The following is a 21133-nucleotide window of genomic DNA, read 5'->3' as shown; positions in this document are numbered from 1 at the left end:
ACCCTGGCAACATCCTTGTAAATCTTTTCTGAACCCTTTCAAGTTTCACATCTTTCCGATAGGACGGAGATCAGGATTGCACGCCATATTCCAACAGTGGCCTGTACAGCCGCAACATGACCTCCCAACTCCTGTACTCAATACTCTGACCAATAAAGGAAAGCATACCAAACGCCTTCTTCACTATTCTATCACCCTGCGACTCCACTTTCAAGGAGCTATGAACCTGAACTCTAAGGTCTCTTTGTTCAGCAGCACTCCCTAGGACCTTACCATTAAGTGTATAAGCCCCGCTAAGATTTGCTTTCCCAAAATGCAGCACCTCGCATTTATCTGAATTAAACTCCATCTGCCACTTCTCAGACCATTAAGTAAAAGCACTGCTGCAAATTTCCAATAAATCAGAAGACTATTGAAAATTTATTTCTACATTTTGAGTATAAACCTCCTCCAGGAGGAATATTGCTTTAAGTAGACATAAAAATTTTTAAAAACACTTACATCTGATTCAGCCCCAAACAGATCCCTCAGGCTGGGTATACAAGCCTTAAAGCAAAAAAGTTTGTATATGAATGACAGGTTTAGAAACTTAAACATGTAACCAAATGGCTTGTTCCAATAAATATTCATCTAATAACCGCCCATGGCTTTAAATGGGCTTTATTTGATTTTACTGTTTCCCAGTCTCTCTTTCCCTCAATATTACTACTCACTTTTTTACATATGATTATGTATCTTACATTTACATAATGGTTTAATGTTTTCAGTTTATGATTATTCAGTTAATCTCCTTTGAGTGCAGTTAATAAATATATTATTTAGCAATGTTAGTTCTAACAAGCTAAGAGTGCTGACAATGCTGCTTCTGGAGGAAAAACGATAGCAGAACATTATCGATTGAATTCAATGCAATAAGGCATCACAGTATTACTAATTTAAGAAGGGTGAAGTATCAATACGGCTATAACTTGTTTATATGGAAGAATCAAAGTTTAATTGTAATTGCAACAATCCAAATCTTTCTCCACACTTAAAACTATCCTTCTGATCACCGATTGTGGAGGTCAATGCTAATTATTTTACTTAGGGTCAGGTTGGGGAAGGTTTATGTTTAATATCAGTGATTGCTTTATATGCTTTGTCACTCTGAAAAGACAAAAGGAAAACCTGGGACAAGATTTACTGGTCTTTGCGAATCGAGACTCCTGCAAACCTGTCAAGGAATTCTGCAAAGAATGCCGAAGAAATTCAGGCCTTACAGGCTCTGTGGAGAGAAAACAGAGTTAACATTTGAATCTAAAGACTCTTCGGAACTGCAGTTTCCTGTTCACAGATGTTGCCAGACCTACTGAGTTTTTCCAATGCTTTCTGCTTCTATTTCACATTTCCAGCATCTACAGTATTCTACTTCTACTGGAGTATCCTACTTTTACTAATTCTGCGACATTTCCACAGGTTACAGTTTTTGACTGTTAAGTTTCAACAGAACAGGTTTTGAGCGAATAACGTGGAGGGTTACTGAGCAGAAGCATCAAGAGAAGTGAGAGGTGACAGTGTATGAGGCAAAGGAGCTGAACATGTGGCTTTGACAACAAAAAGCACCCCAAATTGATTATCATTACATCTAATGTGGTATGTCGAGATTACAGAGAGGTTGACTGGAGACCATTAATAGTAGCGAGTGGATTGCAGCCTGGTGGTTCAGCAGGGTTGAAAGCTTGGAGTTGAGTGGGGTAGGTACAAATAAGCAGCTAGTATGAAATTTGTTTGGGATCAGGCAACTTCAGAGGTGTCAATATATTAAATGCACTTTATAAACACAAACTGTTGTTAAGTAGCAACGCATATTCCGCTTGTAGATAATCTGTAGATAAAGGACCAGTGAACATTTCATCAGTGTCACTATTTCACAACTGTGAATGTAAACATTTTAATATAGAACAAACCTATATATTTATCATGCCTTTTAAAATATGCAAAGTAGTTCAGAGCTTATTAAATATTGAAATCAATAAATTAAAAAATTTGTATTTATAAATCATTCTTCACGTTCTTAGAAATTCTCAATGCATATAAAAGACAATGACAGGAAGAGTCTGAACTTGTTCTTGTTTCTTAAATTACAACGGAAACAGATGAAGATTAGACTGCAAATGGGGAGCAGTTTTAGAAGATGTTTTAGTGGACAGTTAAATGCCACTTATTAACGAGTGGAAATGGCTATCCCATTGGGTTTGGAAGCTACTAAGAATACTGAAAGTGAAGGCAAAACTTAGTGGGAGACAATGATGGGCCATAACTAAATTTTGTCAGGGCTACCCACATCTGTTTTAGAGAGATATGAGGGATTGGCTTTTCCAGATTGAGAAAGAGGGAGTTATTTGGAACAGACCCCAGAAACAGTTATTAGCATGAATGGTCAGCATATGTCTATAAGTTTCTGTTAACCGTTTGATCTGATTTCTGTTGCAGTGCCCCACTAGGGGTGGTCTAATCTGTTAAAATTTGCTATTTTAAGATTAGAAACTACGGCCCTTCCAGACTGCTCCCAAATCTGGTGTAATCATGGCTAATTCTCTACATCGACATCATATTCTCACTTTCTCCCTATACTCCGTGATACCTTCAACATCTAAACTTTTATCTAGCTTTCTTTCATCAATGTGGCTTGGCCTCCACAGCCTTCTGTGACAGATAATTCCACAGGTTCATTACCCTTTGAGTGAAGAGTTTTCCTTATCTCAGTCCTAAATGGCTCACCCCATATCCTAAGACAGTTTTCTGCAATACAGTCTGTTCACTCGTTAGAATGTTTTACATTTCAACCAGATTTCCCCTCTTGTGAATACAGGCCTAATTGAACAAATATTTCCTCATAGGACAGTTGTGCATCCCTGGGACATGAGACAGCTCTGGCAGATAAGGTTAAGAATAATCCAAAGAGATTTTACAAGTATACAGAACAATCTCGGTTATCTGAATTTCAGATTATCCGAACAAGATCTCAAGATCCTAAAGTTTGAGATTGGAAACCGGACTCTGTCACTACTTACAGAAACTCCAACTTCTCTCCTGCTCTGCCTCTGCCATTTATTTTCTTACTTTCCTTTCTACCATTCTTTCCTCACTGCCCTTCTGTCTCATTCTCTCTCTCTCACACACATTGTCTCTGCCCCCTTTCTCTCTGTCTCCTTCTTTCTGTCTTATTCTCTCCCTGTCATACAAAGCAGAAAGTTTCAGGAAGTACATTTACAGACTTACATGCAGCTTTTTTTCCCTTGTACTTTAACTATAATCCAAGGTTTGGGTTTGACTATTTTGGACAATCAGTTCTAGGCCTGAGTACCTCACCCAATGACCTGAATGAGCGCAGCTCTAAGCAGAAACACTGACAGAAACCCAGGCACACATTTGAGAACCCACATAAAACTACAGAAAAGACAACCCCACTTCGTCCCAGAGTGTCTTTCGATTTGATCAAGTTGACTGTTGTAACACATGTTGGCGCTGCTGGCTGAGGGTTTGTTCATGGGGTTCCATTTACACTTCCATTGTTTACGATCAGATCAGTTATCCAAACAATCAGTAATCCGAACAAAATGACTCCCCCATCCATCTCATTTGGATAATCGAGGTCGTTCTGTATTAAGGACGAAAGAGTAACTAGCAGGAGAATACGGCCCTTAAAGAACAACAAGGAACCACCTGAGACAGATGAGATCCTAAAAGAATATTTTCTGTCAGTATTTATTGCGGAAAAAGACATGAAAGCTAGGAAACTTAGGAAAATGAATAGCAATGTCTTGAAAAGAGTCCACATTACAGAAGAGGAAGTGTTGGAGGTCTTAAAACACAAAGGTAGATACATCCCTGGGACCTGGTCAAGTGTATCCCAGGACATTGTGGAAAGCTAGGGAAGAATTTGCAATACCCCTGAGCAACTATATTTGTATCATCGACACCACGGTGACAAGCACTGTGCCACAAGGATTGGTGCTGGGTCCACTGTTGTTTGTCATTTATATAAACAATTTGGATGAGAATATAGCAGGCATGGTTAGTAAGTTTGCAGATGACACTAAAATTGGTGGTACAGTGGACAGTGAAGAAGCTTACAATGGGATCTTGATCAACTGGGACAGTTGGCCAAGGAATGGCAGATCGAGTTTAATTTAGATTAATGCGAGGTGTTGTGTTTGTGAAGACAAACCAAGTTAATGGTAGGGCCCTGTTGTCAAACAAGGATGCAGGTACACAGTTACTTGAAAGTGGCGCCACAGGAAGGCAGGGTGGGGAAGAAGGCATTTGGCACCCTTGCCTTAATCGGTCAGAGCACTGAATACAGGATTTGGGATGTCATTTTACGTCAAAAGAAGACATTGATAAGGCCACATTTGGACTACTGTGTACAATTCTGGTTATGAGACAGTAAGAAGGATGTTATTAAAATGCAATAGGTGCAAAAAAGATTTACAGAGATATTAACGAGACTGGGGGGGGGGGTTGAACTATAAGGAGCAGCTTATCAGGCTGGGACTTTTCCCCTGTAACGCCACCTCTTCTGTAATATGGACTCTTCACTGTTTGTGACCTTATAGAGGTTTATAAAGTCATGAGGGGCATAGATTTAAAAGAGACCCGAGGGGCAGGTTTTTCATCCAGATGGTGGTGCACATATGGAATGAGCTGCCAGAGGAAGTTGACAGTGTGGTGCTGGAAAAGCACAGCAGGTCAGGCTGCACCTGAGCAGGAGAACTGATGTTTCGGGCAAAAGCCCTTCATCAGGAATGAGGCTATGAGCCGAGTGGATGGTGAGATAAATGGGAGGGGTGTAGAGCTGGGAGAAAGGATGCTGCCTGACCTGCTGTGCTTTTCCAGCACCACATTATCGACTCTAATCTCCAGCATCTGTGGTCCTCACTTTTGCCTGCCAGAGGAAGTGGAGAGGCGAGTACAATTACAACATTTAAAAGACATTTGGACAGATACATTGTTAGGAAAGGTAGAGAGGGATATGGGCCAAACGCAGACAAATGGGTCTAGTTCACATTAGGAAACCAGGTCGACTTGGATGATCTGGGCTAAGGAGTCTGTTTCTGTATGACTCGATGACTAATTCTACACAGTGAAGCTTATTTTTGTTTGTTCAAAAATCATGGAAACTTGTGGATTTATACTCTCAGACAAAGTTTGAGAACCCAAAAACTTGTCAAGTTACTGGTCCCCAGACAGTATGTACTATAACTTCTGTAATCTTGTCCAGGAGCCAAACAGTGCAAACAGGAAGGTATTTTTCAGAAGGGGAAATAACATTGTAATGCCCTGCAAGAAGCCTGAAAATTGCTGGGATGGGAGCTGGAGTTGGACCAGGAATCCAGAAGGTACAGGAAAAGTACTGTGAAGGGCAGAAAATGTTGCTGGAGTGAGTGACAGGCTAAACACTGAAACAGTAGGCAGCCTGAGTAAACACTCAGACAGAACCAACAATTTGCCTCACCAAAACGAGGGCCAAGTAAAAGTAAGCTTTAGGCCTGTTCAGGAGAGTGAATATTTTGGGACAAGTCAGAAAAGTAGTTGAGCATCTTCCGAAAGGCAAATCAGGGCAGGACTCACACACTTAATGGTAAGGTCCTGGGGAGTTTTGCTGAACCAAGAGACCTTGGAGTGCAGGTTCATAGTTCCTTGAAAGTGGAATTGCAGATGGACAGGATAGTGAAGGCGCTGTTTGGTATGCTTTCCTTTATTGGTTAGAGTATTGAGTACAGGAGTTGGAGGATATGGTGCAGCTATACAGAACATTGGTCAAGTCACTTTTGGAATACTGCATTCAGTTCTGGTCTCCCTATCACAGGAAGGATATTGTGTAACTTGAAAGAGTTCAGAAAAGATTAGCAAAGATGTTGCCATGATTGGAGGGTTTGAGCTATAGGGAGAGGCTGAATAGGCTGGGGCTGTTTTCCCCAAGGGCATCAGAGGCTGAGGGGTGATCTTCTGGAAGTTTATAAAATCATGAGGAGCATGGATAGGATGAATAGTCAAGGTGTTTGCCCAGGGTATGGGAGTCCAAAACGAGAGAACATAGGTTTAATGTGAAAGGGGAAAGATTTAAAAGGGACCTAACGGGCAGCCTTTTTTGCATGGAGGGTGGTGTGTGTATGGAATGGATTTCCTGATGAAGGGCTTTTGCCCAAAATATCGATTTTCCTGCTCCTTGGATGCTGCCTGAGCTGCTGTGCGTTTCCAGCGCCACTCTAATCTTGACTCTGATCTACAGCATCTGCAGTACCCACTTTCACCTTGCCGTATGGAATGAGCTGCCAGAGGAAGTGGTGGAGGCTGGTACAATCACAACATTTAAAAGGCATCTGGATGGGTATATGAATAGGAAAGGTTTAGAGGAATAGGGGCCAAATGATGGCAAATGGGACTAGGATTTAAGATACCTGGTTGGCATGGACGAGTTGGAGCAAAGGGTTTGTTTCCATGTTGTGCATCCCCTGAATTTATGATTGGAGGAAAACCTCATTCATCAGAACACTAAGTATATCAGGGACTGAAGGCAGAACAAAAATTAAGAAGAGCTTCACGCTGGCTCAGTGGTTAGCATTGCTGCCTCACAGTGCTAGGGACCTGGGCTCGATTCCAGCCTCACGGAGTTTGGATGTTCTCCCCACATTTACATAGGTTTCCTCCCACAATCCAAAAATGTGCAGCTTAGGTGAATTGGCCATGCTAAATTGCCCATAGTGTTCAGGGATGTGTAGGTTATGTGCATTTGTCAGGGGAAATATAGGGTAGAGGAATGGGTCTGGGTTGGTTACTCTGTTCAGAGGTTTGGTGTGGACATGTTGGGCTGAAGGGTCTGTTTCCACGCTGATTCTAAGAAATGGATTTGGAACCCGTCTCTTGTCTTACCCATGGTGGTAACATGGCGCTGTCGATTAGATATAGGACTGAAGAAACTACGGGGAGATCGGGTCTTAGTTAACCATCTCACTCAAAAGACACCTCTGATACTGCAGTATTCCCTCAGTACTGCTGTGAAGTGCAGCCGAAACGTCCTCAACTGCTGCTTGGATGTAAAATATTCTGGTTCAGTTGAGAGTTTTGTCATTGTATCAGCTGATAGCACAAAGCTCAGGAAGTGGATGTATAGGATGGAGCTTTGGGATTACTCCTCCAACCTCTTGATCTCCCTCCCGTGTTGCTCACCTGGCCTTCCTTTCTATTGAGTACATCAAAGTGATAACTTGGGTTCATCCACATATTACAAACCATTTCCAAGCCTATGCATATATGCCTGAAAAAAAAACTTTCCAAAATGCAAATAATCTAAGTTAATTAAAGAAACCAATCTTAAAAGGCATTGGAAGATAACAAGCATATCAAAGGATGATCAAACTCATATTGAACATGTTCTGTCAAACATAGATTTGAATGAAGCTGATCTGTACCTTAACATGTTCTGGCAAATTAAGACTCGTGTGTGTGCTTGGAGGTGATTTCTGTTCCACCTCACTGATATCCAACCGGCTTTGCGCCTGTGGACAGACAACTTGCACACTTTCCAGGGATAAGGTCCCAGGCCTTGTGGTGATATCTTGCTTCTCGTTGCCATTACAGGGCTCCAAACAGGAAATGTCCTCCGACAATTTGATTTTCTTCATTGTATTTCGCTCACCATCATCCAAGTGAAACACATCTTCCATGGAGTTTTTCCGTTTTTTAGGGTTCTGCGTTAACACCAGCTTGTCTGCTGTACCTTCAGAGGATTCATTCTTCCGTTCACTGAAGTACCACCCTAATCTTTTCTCAGAATCTGAGCGCTCTTCAGAAAACCCCACTAATTTTTGACAGAGAGATTTCAATTGCTGCGTTTGTGAAACAGATCCCTCCAAATGTCTTATTCCACCCTCTACATCCTGCTCTAGAATATCAAGTAATTTCTGCGTCCACAGATCAGTATGTGAGTTTTGCCTCAACTGGACAATGAGATGATACAGACAGTCTTTAGGTATAACAGCATTCCCCAGATGAAGAAATGATAGAAGATTTCTTCTGACCATCGCTGGTAAAAGATAAAACAATGGTTTTCTAAAAAAGAACAAACAATAAAACAATGAGTTTGATTTATTGTTGTCACATGTACCGAGATATGTACCATACAAAGGGCATCAGGGTAGCAGAACAGAGTGCAGAATACATTGTTTAGAAGACAGCTGAGAGTTACATTATTGTGACCACAATTTATCTCAAATCCTTCAATTTGTTCACATGATTTATTGCCTGAGCAACACAGTTGAGGACAAAAGTGATCATAAAACATATCCCAATTATTAATACACATCCCAAATAATATTTAATACTCTATTTATATACGATTATACACCAAATATGATAAGCAAAGAAGATGGGGAGACTCGGCAGCTAATATCCTTCCTCAGGACTGCATTAATATTCTCTTTCACCAGCAATGTTATCCTACCTCCTTTTCCTCTTTGTCCTTCCTAAAAACAGATTATCCCTGGATATTCATTCCCCATCCCTCATCACCCCATATGCATGGCTCCAGAGTACCGACTATATCATACCTGTCTATTTTTATTTCTGCAGCTAATTCATCCACTTCATTGTGAACGCTCTACAGCTGAACTCATAAGATCTTAAGGTTTGTCTTTTTAACATTAACTGTTTGAGTCTCGCCCTTGAATTCTCTGCTTATCTTGTTTCTTATTTCCCATTCTTTCTGACGCTTGTACCCTTGTTTCCCTCTCTTCTATCATTCTGTAGCGGTTCCAAACCCCTGCCATTTCAGTTTAAACTCTCCCACCACTAGCAAATACTCCCTCCTGGGACATCAGTTCCACTCCAGAGATGGTGCAACCCATCCAGCTTGTCCTGGTCCCACCTTCACCAGAACTGAAATGCCTAGGAATCTGAAATCCTACCAGTTATACCATATCTCCAGCCACAAGTTAATCTGATACCCTGCTATTTCTACTCTGAGTAGCACGTGGCAGTGATAGCAATCCTGAGATCGCTTTAAGGTCCTACGCATTAACTTGCTTCCCAACTCCATTTGTTTTCCTAATTATTTGCTGTACCTGGATGTTAATGTTTTGCGATTCACGTACCAGAACATCCTGTCCCTCTGCACATCAGAGTTCTCCAATCTTTCTCTATTTAAATAATGTGCTACTTTGCTATTCTTCCTGTGAAAAGGGACAAGCTTGCACTTTCCCACAATTTACTCCAAATCCTAAATTTCTGCCCATTTACTTACTCTATTGCAGAATTCTTAAATCCTGTTCACAACTTAATGCAAATAGAAAATCACAAGGAATAATTTGACAGGAGGGACAGTGTTTCCAAATCAAGGAGTGAGCAAGTGTCACAAGATACATTTATTGGTTTCTTCACCGTTGGGTCAATGGGATAGAGAAAAGTACAGAAAAAGAATAAAGACAAAAATTATGACCCTCAAATCATGAAATTAGGGAATAGCTTGCACATGTGCTACTTTTCACATTGTCACAACATCTCAAAGTACTTAAGGAAAAGGCAATTTCAAACTGTAGTCACTGGCTGAATGCAGAATTCATGGCCACAAAGCAGGTGCGATAAATGTTTTTAGTGGTGCCTGGGTGAAGAATATATATATAAAATATTTATATTTTAAAAGACCCTACTCTTCACTGTCACACAGTCTTTCACAACCATCTGAGGGAATAGATATAGTCTTCATTCAAAGACACACTAAAAAAATCTGTATATTTAACAGTAATGTTGGAAATGTTAAAAAAGCTCACATTTATAAATCCACAACTACCGGACATTACAATGCATTCCCAAAATGCAATCACGGAAACACAGCAACCTTTATATACAGTATACAGCAAATCACAGACAGCAATGTGCCAACAATCACAATCTGTCTCTGGGATGTTGACTGTGGGATAAATATTGTCCAGGACACTGAAGTAAACTTGGGAGTTCTCCCCAAAATAATACCATAGAATTTCTTTTCACACCCACTGGTGAGAGCAGACAGGACCTCAATTAAAGTCCAAAAGACAGCACTACTACCAATGTAGCATACCCTCAATACTGTACTTTCAGACCAAGTTGTTGTACTCAAGTTCTGGAAGAGGACTGGAATCTACAACTTTCTAATGAAAAGTTGAGTGTTATCAGGTGAGCACAGCTGGCATGAGCCTAAATTACATCAATTCTGAACTTTAGTCCAGTGATCTGTGTATAGACTTCAAAGTTTGGAGTAAAATGAATTTGGTGGATTTAGATTTATTACCAATTTAGAGAACATAGCAGAATATCAGAAATGTTCACAATTAAAGGCTCTTACAGATGAAGGTTCTGCTCCTTTCCTTCCAACAGTGGCTCAAGCTGGCACAACGTCTCTGTAAAAGTTTTCCAATGGAGAGGCTGCTTTGATTGGATACGCTGTAGAACATGAAAAGCATTGGTAGCTCCTGATATGCCCATGGTCAGTATGTGAAGTAGAGTTTGGAATGGTTTCTCAAACTGTTCCAGCAGCGCTTTATAGTCCCTCATGCTCCTTGTAAGAAATAGCAATTAAAAGTTAGTGCTGATTTAAAAACGAGCTCCCACTTAAGTTTCTATCTGAAGTAGCACCAGCAATCTCCCACCTCCAGGGTTTATCTTCAGTGCAACCTTCACATTTATCTCACGCCTGTTTGGAACTTTCCTTTCTCTTTGTGCTTTAGTTGGGAATAATACTGTCCTTTCATGGTGCCACGCCCTCCTTTTTGCTGTCTGTTATTGTTGCTGCAGCCTGTCTTGTTATCACAGCTCTCAGTTCCTGTATGTCCCTCCTCCCCATCTAACTCTCACATTCACCTCTTCTTAAATTTCCAAACACATATTTTACCACTGCATTCACACCCACCCCCACCCCCTGGGTATCACTCGACTCCCCCCTGGCCGGGTAGAAACTTCGCTTTCTTCCCCCTTCCTTCCGCGCGGCTGATTCGAACCTTACTATCGTCATTTCCGCTGCGTTTGGCGGGTCCCTACAAAGCTTCCGGTCTGTGACAGCGCCCCTCCACGGTGAAATCGTGTCACTACAAACTGCCGACAGTGCCCTCCCGTGGTGAAACACGTAACTACAAGGTGAGCGCAGCTTCTTCCCACACCCCCCGGGTAACCACGTGGAGCAGGTGTTAGGGACTGGGCTGGACAAAAGTTGAACAGAACACCAGGTTATAATCCAACAGGTTTGATTTTTAATTAGGTCATGTGGAGACGGTACCCCTGCCCCTGCATGGTTTAACAAGGTGCCAGTAGTAAACACCCTCCTCCCCCCAATAATGTAATTATTAACTACAAGGTGAACGTGGTTTAAGAATAAAGGGAACAAAGTTTAAGATTTAGTCTGTTCTCATTTCCAGGTTGAGTTCCATTATGTAGCAATTTTAAAACAAATGTAGTATTTTTAATAGGGAAGGGATGGGTGACAATGTGAACAAAGGTTAGTTTACATAGGTAACTCCCAGAATGGGCAACTTCCCGAGTAAAATCCTTTTGCTGCAAATGATTATCAGCAATATTGAATTTAAGCCCATACAGGCAACAGTGCTTAAAGCAAAAACAATTTTTTCTCCAAATGAACTTTCTCTTCAACCTCCAACTCCTGACCTATAAAAAGGCAGTAGTTGATGTGTATGGTACAGCTTCAAATAGACTTTTAATGAAGTTGCGTCCTTCTTCTCAGGATAGTAGGACAAATTTCAAACTTTTATTTGGGTCAGACAAGAGGTTGAAACATCAAAAGAAAACCTGAATTTTGATTCACAAAACTCAATGGAAAGGTTCGAGAGGGTTAAACTGAGGCAGGATGATGACTGAGTGGCTGACAAGCACTTTCGAAAGGCCACATGCCTCATTACCCTTTCAAGCTTGAACTCCAATATCGATAATTCAATTTCTCCAAATCTTGCAACATGGGACTGACTACCAACAGATTTAGGTTGCCCTCCAGGATTTTCTCCATATTTCATGTGACTTCTTATCATGCACTCCTGTGAAGAGCCTTGGAATAGGTTTAATGTTAAAAAGGTGGTATATAAATTCACTCAAGGTTTGTGCTGCATGTTTACTTGTTGCACTTCTACAACCTGCCTCAAATAAATGCAAAACAGCTTGTGATTTTTAAGAGCTTTTGAGCAAACTTATTGAAATTCAGTATGAACAATATAACTCCAAAACTGAAGGTCTAAGACATCACAATACACAAAATTATTCACCAAAAGGATTTTATTTGTATTCTGTGCCATACATCACTCTCAAAAACAGTGATCTTCCAAATTTACTAACAGAATATTCAGGACAAATCCAAAAATGTATCATTCAATTATACTTCAACTAATGATTGAAGCAGCTGATTTGTTTGTTTTGCACAGAATTGGATAGATCTTGATGCAGTGTTGCTAAAAGCCATTTGGGGTACTATTTTCTTCTTAGCTGAGCAATTTCCAATGTGGCACTGTCTCTCCAACAGAACAAATGAAGTTCCCAGATCCCTGAAAATCAAACTCAGTTGAGAGTTGCATGTATTTTAAATAAGCAAACGTTACAGCTACTATAAGTTAGATCAAAACAAAACCTGCAGCAATGCAGGCTTTGACAGTGAACATCTTGAAGAACTTCTCAACAAAAAAAACTTAAATTACTTAAGGCACAGATACTTCAGGTAAAGTTATAATTGATCACTGGGAAACATTGACTAGATAAAATCAGATAGACAAGGCTATTTATCATTTGGACAGGCACACTAAAATGAGGACAATATATTCTGTGAAGCCTTAATAGAAAGATTCAAATCAGACCATTACTGCTATTGAACTATATCCAGCTAGCTTTGCAATAACTGAAGATCCTATTACCAGTGTTTGATATTTGCATTCTTATTTAACTTGATGAGCTTGCAACTTATCGTAAGTCCAAAAATGTGTCTGAACATTCAGCTTCAAATTAGAACCCTCCTGAAATGCTTGTGAGATTCTTTACAAAACATCATCCTGAGTGTTTCGACCAGCCTGATTTTACTTAAAAAAAAGTACCAGAGGAAATTTTCAGTCCTTTAAATCTTGGGGCAACACAGCAGTGAGTATGCTCATCTATTATTACACCATCCAGTCCCATAGATTTTTAATTCAGATGATAAATTGCGAAAAAGGTAAAAGATTAATTTGTTGCATATCCTGAATGCTGCATCACTTGGTCACCAACAGGTGCATCAGAGAATCACTAATTTACATGCATTTTCAGTGTTAGTACAATACATGAAGTGCAAATAAAAAAAATTAAAAATATAAAGGTGGTAGAATTCAAAAGTACAACAAATCCACCTGCATGTGACCACAGTCTCTCTTGATTGCTTTACATATTTTTATAAATTTCATGGAGCAAACTGACATCTTTAAACGGTTTCCATTAGTAAAAGAAGTGAATCCATATATTTGGTTCCAGGTGCACTGAACATGAAGCTCTGAATTTTAAACTTTCTAGACAGATTAAATGACTGTACAGCACTGTATACATTGTACATGTTGTTTGTACAGATTCAAACACATACTTGATATAGAGAATGACAGTATTAAATGCAACATGCATACAAACCAGTTTATGTCTCTTAATACCAGTAATAAGGCAAACACCATTGTTTTGAGTGCAAATATTTCCACTTAGTTTGCAAATCATATCCCCAAAGCTAAATATAGGAACCTCAACACTTAATAAACAAAACGCATTCCTTGCGAATATCCGAGCTTGTCCAAGTTGGGGTTGCATGCAAATTGAATCATGGGTGGTGGACCACACATGAGGATCAAGACATCATCACCAGGTGGAGGCAGGTGTTCCTTCATCATTTCGGCATTCAAAAAGCCTTCACTGTAATCCCAGCCTAGAACAAAAGTTATTTGCATTAAACAACAGATCTTTTTGGATAGCTATTACATAGCTTTTATTGATGTCAGGTCAATGCCAAGAATACCCATTTGAAGCTGACATTTACCTTGTCAGGATATTGTTAGAGAAAATGTAAGGTCAAGTGGATTTAGACATTAAATCATCTCAAGGCAATTAGGGATCGGCTGGGCTGCTCTGTGATGTGTATATCCCATGAATGGGAAATGAAAACAATCAGGCTCCCAGAGAGATGTTAAATAAAAATAACTATACAAAGAAAAACGACAAATGAAATTTTGAAACTGACCCAATTTAATTTTTGTTGCACTGGCTAACACTTCTGATCATTGTGGAGGAAATCTGTAATTAGATGTTTTGAAAAAGGATCACTGGAGTCAAAATGTTAACACTTTATCTCCACAAATGCTGCCAGACTTGGGAGTTTCTGCAGGGATTCCTGTTTTTGTTTGTAATTAATCCTTCCAAAAAGATGATTTTAGAGCAAATACTTATCCTTCAGAATAATCTCCATTATAACCAGAATTGTTAATGTATTAACTCAGCCTCTCAAAGACCATTCAGCCCACTGAGTCTGTGAAGGCATTCTATTCCATTTATTCAATTTTCTTAATATTTTTGCTTTGAATTGCTGTGAACAACTTTGCAGGGTATCCCGTATTCTAATGGGTCACTCTGCACAAACATTTATTGGTAATCAACCTCTGCTTTTAATACTAGTCCTCATTTCCCACACATCAGTTCTTCTGTAAATCACAATGCTGCTTAGATCCATGTTTTCAAATTAGTTAACCTCAGTCAGAGCACTTCAGCTAGTCTCACTGCTCCTTGGGTTTGGAAGAAAAAAAAGTGACAGATGCTGGAAAGTATACATTTGGTGTAGCAAAGGGAAATTAACCCTAAATCTACACTGAATCAAAGAACTACCCATTTAGCTTGCTCTTTCTTTTTTTTTTAAGGAATCTATTTTAACTATACTTCACCCTTCTCCTTCCCTACTATAAACTAAAAACATGTATTTTGTACTTTCAATCACCAGTGTTGGAGCACAGAACAACCACAGGGAAATGCTTTTGGCAAATTGGCGACAAAAATCTTCAGAACTGTCTGTCAAGGACAATCTCAAAGGTTCATATGATTGGCTCCCAAATGTATACATTTACATAGCTGTAAAGAACAATGAACTAAACAATATTACGGCTCCAATTCTATTTATGGTGAAATTAAGAATACAGAATTGAACATTAATTAAAAAGCCCTCCATTAATCAATATTAAAAAGAATTCATTGCAAAATTGCTTTATTTACTCTACTAAAATAAAGTTTACAATCTACCTTCTGGAGCCTTATCTACCGTATACCACAACCTAAAGCGGTCAGAATACTGAGCTTGAATTTCCTCCAGGTCATCACGAAGCAGAATGTCCTTTTCAGTCTGAGGCAAAAGAAAAATTGACAAAACATTTTGGTGAATCCACAATCCATACAATTTTCTGGGACTTTGAATAAAAACATGTGACCGGACTGTCAGTCCCCACAGCTGGAGTTCATCCAATACAAAAAAGGAGAAGCAAAGCAGGTAGAGAAAGAAATGTGATCATCCTGGCTGCATTCCCATCCCCACAATTTAAGGCTTGCTTTTTCATTGAGCTTCCAAGAGTTCACCCAGAAACCTTCCTTAGGGTCAACGGATCCGAAACATTAACTCTGATTTGTCTCCACAGATGCTGCCAGACCTGCTGAGCTTTTCCAGCAACTTGTTTCTGATTTTACAGCATCCGTAGTTCTTTAAGTTTTTTTTAAGAAAGAGCAGTACAATATAGGAACTGGCCCTTCAGCCCATCAAGCTTGTGCCCGACACAGTTTTGGTTGCCATACTATAGGAAGGATGTGGAGGCACTGGAACGGGTGCAGAGGAGGTTTACCAGGATGTTGCCTGGTATGGTAGAAAGATCGTATGAGGAAAGGTTGAGGCACTTGGGGTTGTTTTCATTATAGAAAAGAAGGTTTAGGGGTGACTTGATAGAGGTGTATAAGATGATTAGGGGTTTAGATAGGGTCGACAGTGAGAATCTTTTTCCATGTATGGAGTCAGCTATTACGAGGGGGCATAGCTTTAAATTAAGGGGTGGTAGGTATAGGACAGATGTTAGGGGTAGGTTCTTTACTCAGCGAGTCGTGAGTTCATGGAATGCCCTGCCAGTAGCAGTGGTGGACTCTCCCTCTTTATGGGCATTTAAGCGGGCATTGGGTAGGCATGTGGAGGATAGTGGGCTAGTGTAGGTTAGGTGGGCTTGGATCGGCGCAACATCGAGGGCCAAAGGGCCTGTACTGCGCTGTATTCTTCTATAACCATTTGCCTCTGTATCTCTATAATTCCTGCCTATTCATGCATCTGTCATGATACATTTAAATACTGTTTTTATTATCCCCTTTGGCAGTGTATTCCAGGCATGTACCACCCTCTTTTAAACAAAAACATTTGCCTCTCATCTCCTTTAGATTTTCTCTTTAACCTATGTCTCCTAGTGGTCGATGTATCTAGCCTGGAAAATATAACAATCATGATTTTTAAAACTTCTATCAGGTCACCCTATATCCTTCAACGGAGTTTATCCAATCTCTCCTCATAGCTAATACCCTCCATTTCTACACCCTCTACATCCTTCTGGTAGCATGGCAACCAGAGCTGCATGCAAAATTCCAACTAAAAAGCCTAACTAAAGGTTCTATACAACTGCAACATGACTTGTCAATTTTTACATTCTATGCCCTGACCAATGAAGGAAAGCATACAGTACACCTTTTTGACCACCATATCCACTTGTTGCCACTCTCCAGGAACTGTCAACATCCAGATCCCTCTACGTTAATGCTTCCAAGGGTTCTGTCATTTACTGTATACTTTCCTTCTGCATTCGATCTTCCTTACATCCTTATATTTGGCTGGATTAAACTCCATCTGCTGTTTCTCTGTCAAAGACTCTTGCTGTTTCCTCTGGCAATCCTCCTCCCTATCCACAGCTCCCTAATCTTTTTGTGTTGTCTGCAAACTTACTCAGACCATTTACCTTCCCCTCCCAAATATATGTATGCAAATAAATAGAGTCCCAGATTGGTTGTAGATCTCCAGTCAGAAAACACCCTTTCACCGCTACTGTCTTTTATAAGTAGCCCGTTCTGTATCAATCTTACCAGTTCACCGTGGGTCCTATGTGCCTTCACCTTCTGTATCAGCCTCCCATGAGGAACCTTGTTAAAGGCCTTGCTAAAGTCCATGCAGACAACTTGCCCCCAAACCATCTTTGCCACTTAAAAAATCTCAATCAAGTTTGAGAGATATAGCCATGCTGCCTAACAGCTAATAATTCCATATTTTTCCAAATGTAAATAAATCCTGTCCCTAAGAATTTTTTCCAATCACTTCACTACAAGCTGGTGAGCCTTGGGTCAATTTCTTTCTAAAGCAAAGGAACAACATTGGCAATTCTCCAATCCTGTGACCTCGCCTAAAGTGAATACAAAGATTTCATACAAGGTCCCAGCAAACTCATCCCTCACCTTCCTCAGTATTTGGGGATAGATCCCATCAGCTCATGCAAACTGGTTTACCTTAACGCTTTTTAAAAACACCCAACACCACCTCCTTTATCATATTGACATGCCCTAGAATATCAACACCTCTCTCTAGATTCACCATCCCACTAGGTCCTCGTATTTTTAAAATAAAGTATTCATTAAGGACCTCACCTACTTCCCCTGGCTCCACACAAATTTCCTCTGTTTGAGTGCCCTTTCCCTTGATACGTTCTTGTTCTTTATGTGTATAAAATGCCCAGGATTTCCCTTAAACCATTTGCCAAGGATATTTCATGGCCTCTTCTAGTCCTGACTCCATGTTTAGTTATTTCCTATTTGTATTTGAGGACTCAGTCTTCAGTTTCCAAATGCTATGTTTACCTCTTTCCTTTTTGATTAAGGTCACAATTTCTCCTTTCATCGAAGGTTCCCAAATCTTCCCTTATCCTTCATTTTCACAGGAAACGGGCAGCACGGTGGCACAGTGGTTAGCACTGCTGCCTCACAGCGCCAGAGATCCGGGTTCAATTCCCGTCTCAGGCGACTGACTGTGTGGAGTTTGCACGTTCTCCCCGTGCTAAATTGCCCGTAGTGTTAGGTAAGGGGTAAATGTAGGGGTATGGGTGGGTTGCGCTTCGGCGGGTCGGTGTGGACTTGTTGGGCCGAAGGGCCTGTTTCCACACTGTAATGTAATGTAATCTAATCTAATCTAAAACTGTTTGTACTGAACTAAAGTCAACTGGCCTTCAAAACAAGTTGCCACATGAAAGGATGTGGATTTACCCTCAAACTGCTGTCCTCAATCTACATTCCCCAGTTTATGCCTAATATTGTTTTGGTTAGTCTTCATCCAATTTACTACTTTTAGTACAATTCAGTAGAAAGCGACCAAGTTGTAATGGCTAGATTTTCTTTTATTGTGGCTAGTCTAAACAAAGGAGAAATATTCCACTTTATGCATGGAAATATGGCAATTTTTTTCCACTAAAACCAGGCCCACTAGAATCCTAAGTACCAATGACTGCAAAATTTTCCAACTGTTCATAGGCAGTACGTCATACTACCTTTAAGACAGTGTAATTCAAATTTTATAAAAGACTTTGTATGAAGATCAGCTATCTCTCACCTGAGTCAGAAAGCTAGGAGTTCAACCCTTATTCCAGGCTGGCTTGATAGCTGTATTGAAGGTGCCGTGAAACTGAGACAAAGTCCTGCCTGCCCACCTGCTCTCTTGGATGCATGTAAAATACCTAAAGCGCATGTGCAAGTGTTGACTGAACTCAAAAGATCCTGAGAGGTCTGGACAGAGCAGATGATAAAAGGATATTTCTTTTTATGGGATAACCATGGACTAAAGGAGATCACTGTTTAAAAGTAAGAGTTGCCCATTTAAAACAAAGATAAGAAATCGTCTACTCAGTTGTGTCTTTGGTGGAAGCAGAGTCTTTGAATATTAAGGCAGAGGTAGATACGTTTTTGAAAAAGGGGGTGAAAGTGCCCTGTTGGATAAAATTGCATCTATTTCAATGCAAGACAGCTGACAGGTAAGGCTGATGAACTCAGGGCATGGATAGGTACATGAGACTGGGATTATTATAGCCCCATTACAGAAACATGGCTAAAGGAGGGACAGGACTGGCAGCTTAAAGTGCCAGGGTACAGGTGCTTTACGTGGATAGAGGTTGTGGAGAGAGAGGCAAGTTGCTTGTGTTTAAAGGTGAGTATCACAGCAGTAATCAGATGAAATAATTAAAGGATCACCCAGTGAGGCTTCACAGGTGGAGCTAAATGAGATGGGGATGGGGAGGTTCTTGGGGTTGGCTATAAGCCCCCAAACAGTCAACAGAAATATGGAGACTGGGCAGACTTGTAGGAACAATAGGATTATCGTAGTAGGGAATTTTAATTTTCCTAACAGACTGGAACTTCCATAGTGTTAAGGGCTTAGATAGGATGGAATTTGTTAAGTGCCTTCAGGAAAGTTTCCTTAAGCAGCCTATAGAGGGAAGGGGCAAAACTCCACCTACGTTTGGGAAATAAGGTAGGACTGGTGACTGAGGCAACAGTAGGGGAGCACTTTGGAACCACTGACCATTGTTCTATTCATTTTAAAATAGTTGTGGAGAGGGACAAAACTGGTCCACAGTTTCAGGTTCTAAATTGGGGCAAGGCAAATTCTGATGCAATTAGACAGGAGCTTGCAGGAGTTGATTGGAGTAGTTTGTTTGCAGGCAATGGGACCTCCAGCAAGTAGGAAGCTTTTACAAGTGAGATAGCTAAAATTCAAGGTCTGTACATTCCTGTTGGGATGAAGGGCAAGGTTGGCAGGAATAGGGAACCCCACATGACAAACCATATTGAGGCTAGAAAAACTAAAAGGAGGCATGGCTCAACTACAGGCAGCTGGGATCAAGGGAATCCCTGGAGGTATATAGGGAATACAGGAGTTTACTGAAGGAGGAAATCAGGAGGGCGAAAAGGGAGCACGAGATAGCCTTGGCTGAGAAGATTAAGGTAAATCCAAAGAGGTCCTCTAAGTATATTAAAGGAAAAAGAACTAGAGAGTATAGGACCCCTCAAGTAGACCTATCTAAAACTGCAGGAGATGAGGGAGGTACACAATGAATATTTCTTTGTGTTTACCATGGAGAAAGACAAGACGACTTGTGGAAGTTAATGTTCATTATCTTGGGAACAGTCCATATCACAGAGGTGGTATAGGACATATTAGTGTACACAAAGGTGGATACATCTCCTGGTCTGAACCAGATACACCCAAGTGAGTTTTTTGAAGATTCGTGGCTCAGGTTGAGATTCTGGTCTTCACAAAGCTGGAAGGTTTGTTTTCAGATGTTTCATCACCATACTTCAGTAACATCTTCAGTGACCCCTTGGCATCATAGTAGCCCACAAACCCACCAACACACTAAAACAGCAGCTAATGAACTTTAAAGCCCCTATACAGACAACAAGCAGAACTAATGTTATTTACAAAATACCTCACAACAACTGTAACAAACAGGCAGAAAACTAGCCACTAGGATACATGAACATCAACTAGCCACAAAACGACATGACCCACTCTCACTAGTATTCTTACACATGGATGAGGAAGGACACCACTTTGACTAGGACAACACATCCATTCTAGGACAAGCCGAACAGACACGCACAAGAATTCCTAGAAGCATGGCATTCCAACCGGAACTCTCAACAAACACTGACTTGGATCCCATTTACCACCCCCTGAGAAAAAGAACAGGAAATGACATTACCAGAGAAAATTATGTCACCACAGGAAATGACATCACCAACCCTAGGAAACTCAAACATAAATAGAAAGCAGGCTACACCACCAGTGCTTCATTCAGAGGCTCACTGAAGATGTTACCTAGTATCGTGACAAAACGTCTGAAAACGAACCTTTCAGCCCAGTAGGCGGCACGGTGGCAGTGGGCGGCACGGTGGCACAGTGGTTAGCACTGCTGCCTCACAGCGCCTGAGACCTGGGTTCAATTCCCGCCTCAGGCGACTGACTGTGTGGAGTTTGCACGTTCTCCCCGTGTCTGCGTGGGTTTCCTCCGGG

At 40.7% G+C, this 21133-nt stretch overlaps 2 protein-coding genes across 4 annotated transcripts in view; both read right to left on the bottom strand.

The window, feature by feature from the left end:
- The window catches only part of fance (FA complementation group E), a 22456-nt gene extending 11323 nt beyond the window's left edge, over positions 1–11133 (bottom strand). The window contains exons 1-4 of one of the 3 annotated variants that reach the window (XM_043716895.1): positions 11016–11133; positions 10364–10576; positions 7455–8094; positions 502–546 (exon numbers count right to left, since the gene is read on the bottom strand). In XM_043716895.1, the coding sequence (XP_043572830.1) occupies positions 502–546; positions 7455–8094; positions 10364–10576; positions 11016–11029 (912 nt within the window). In that variant the 5' untranslated portion in view covers positions 11030–11133. The other 2 variants (XM_043716897.1, XM_043716896.1) reach the window with 2 other exon arrangements.
- Positions 11134–12276: 1143 nt separating this feature from the next.
- Positions 12277–21133, bottom strand: part of LOC122563254 (NADH-cytochrome b5 reductase 3-like) — a 37211-nt gene continuing 28354 nt past the window's right edge. Inside the window, exons 8-9 of the mRNA XM_043716893.1 lie at positions 15304–15403; positions 12277–13945 (exon numbers count right to left, since the gene is read on the bottom strand). Coding sequence (XP_043572828.1) covers positions 13773–13945; positions 15304–15403 — 273 coding nt within the window. The 3' untranslated portion in view covers positions 12277–13772. The remainder of the gene's footprint in view (positions 13946–15303; positions 15404–21133) is intronic.

The sequence above is a fragment of the Chiloscyllium plagiosum genome, chromosome 26 (genome assembly GCF_004010195.1).
Source record: "Chiloscyllium plagiosum isolate BGI_BamShark_2017 chromosome 26, ASM401019v2, whole genome shotgun sequence".
In the NCBI taxonomy this organism is placed as follows: Eukaryota; Metazoa; Chordata; class Chondrichthyes; order Orectolobiformes; family Hemiscylliidae; genus Chiloscyllium; species Chiloscyllium plagiosum.
This window is presented reverse-complemented; position numbering and strand designations above follow the sequence as displayed.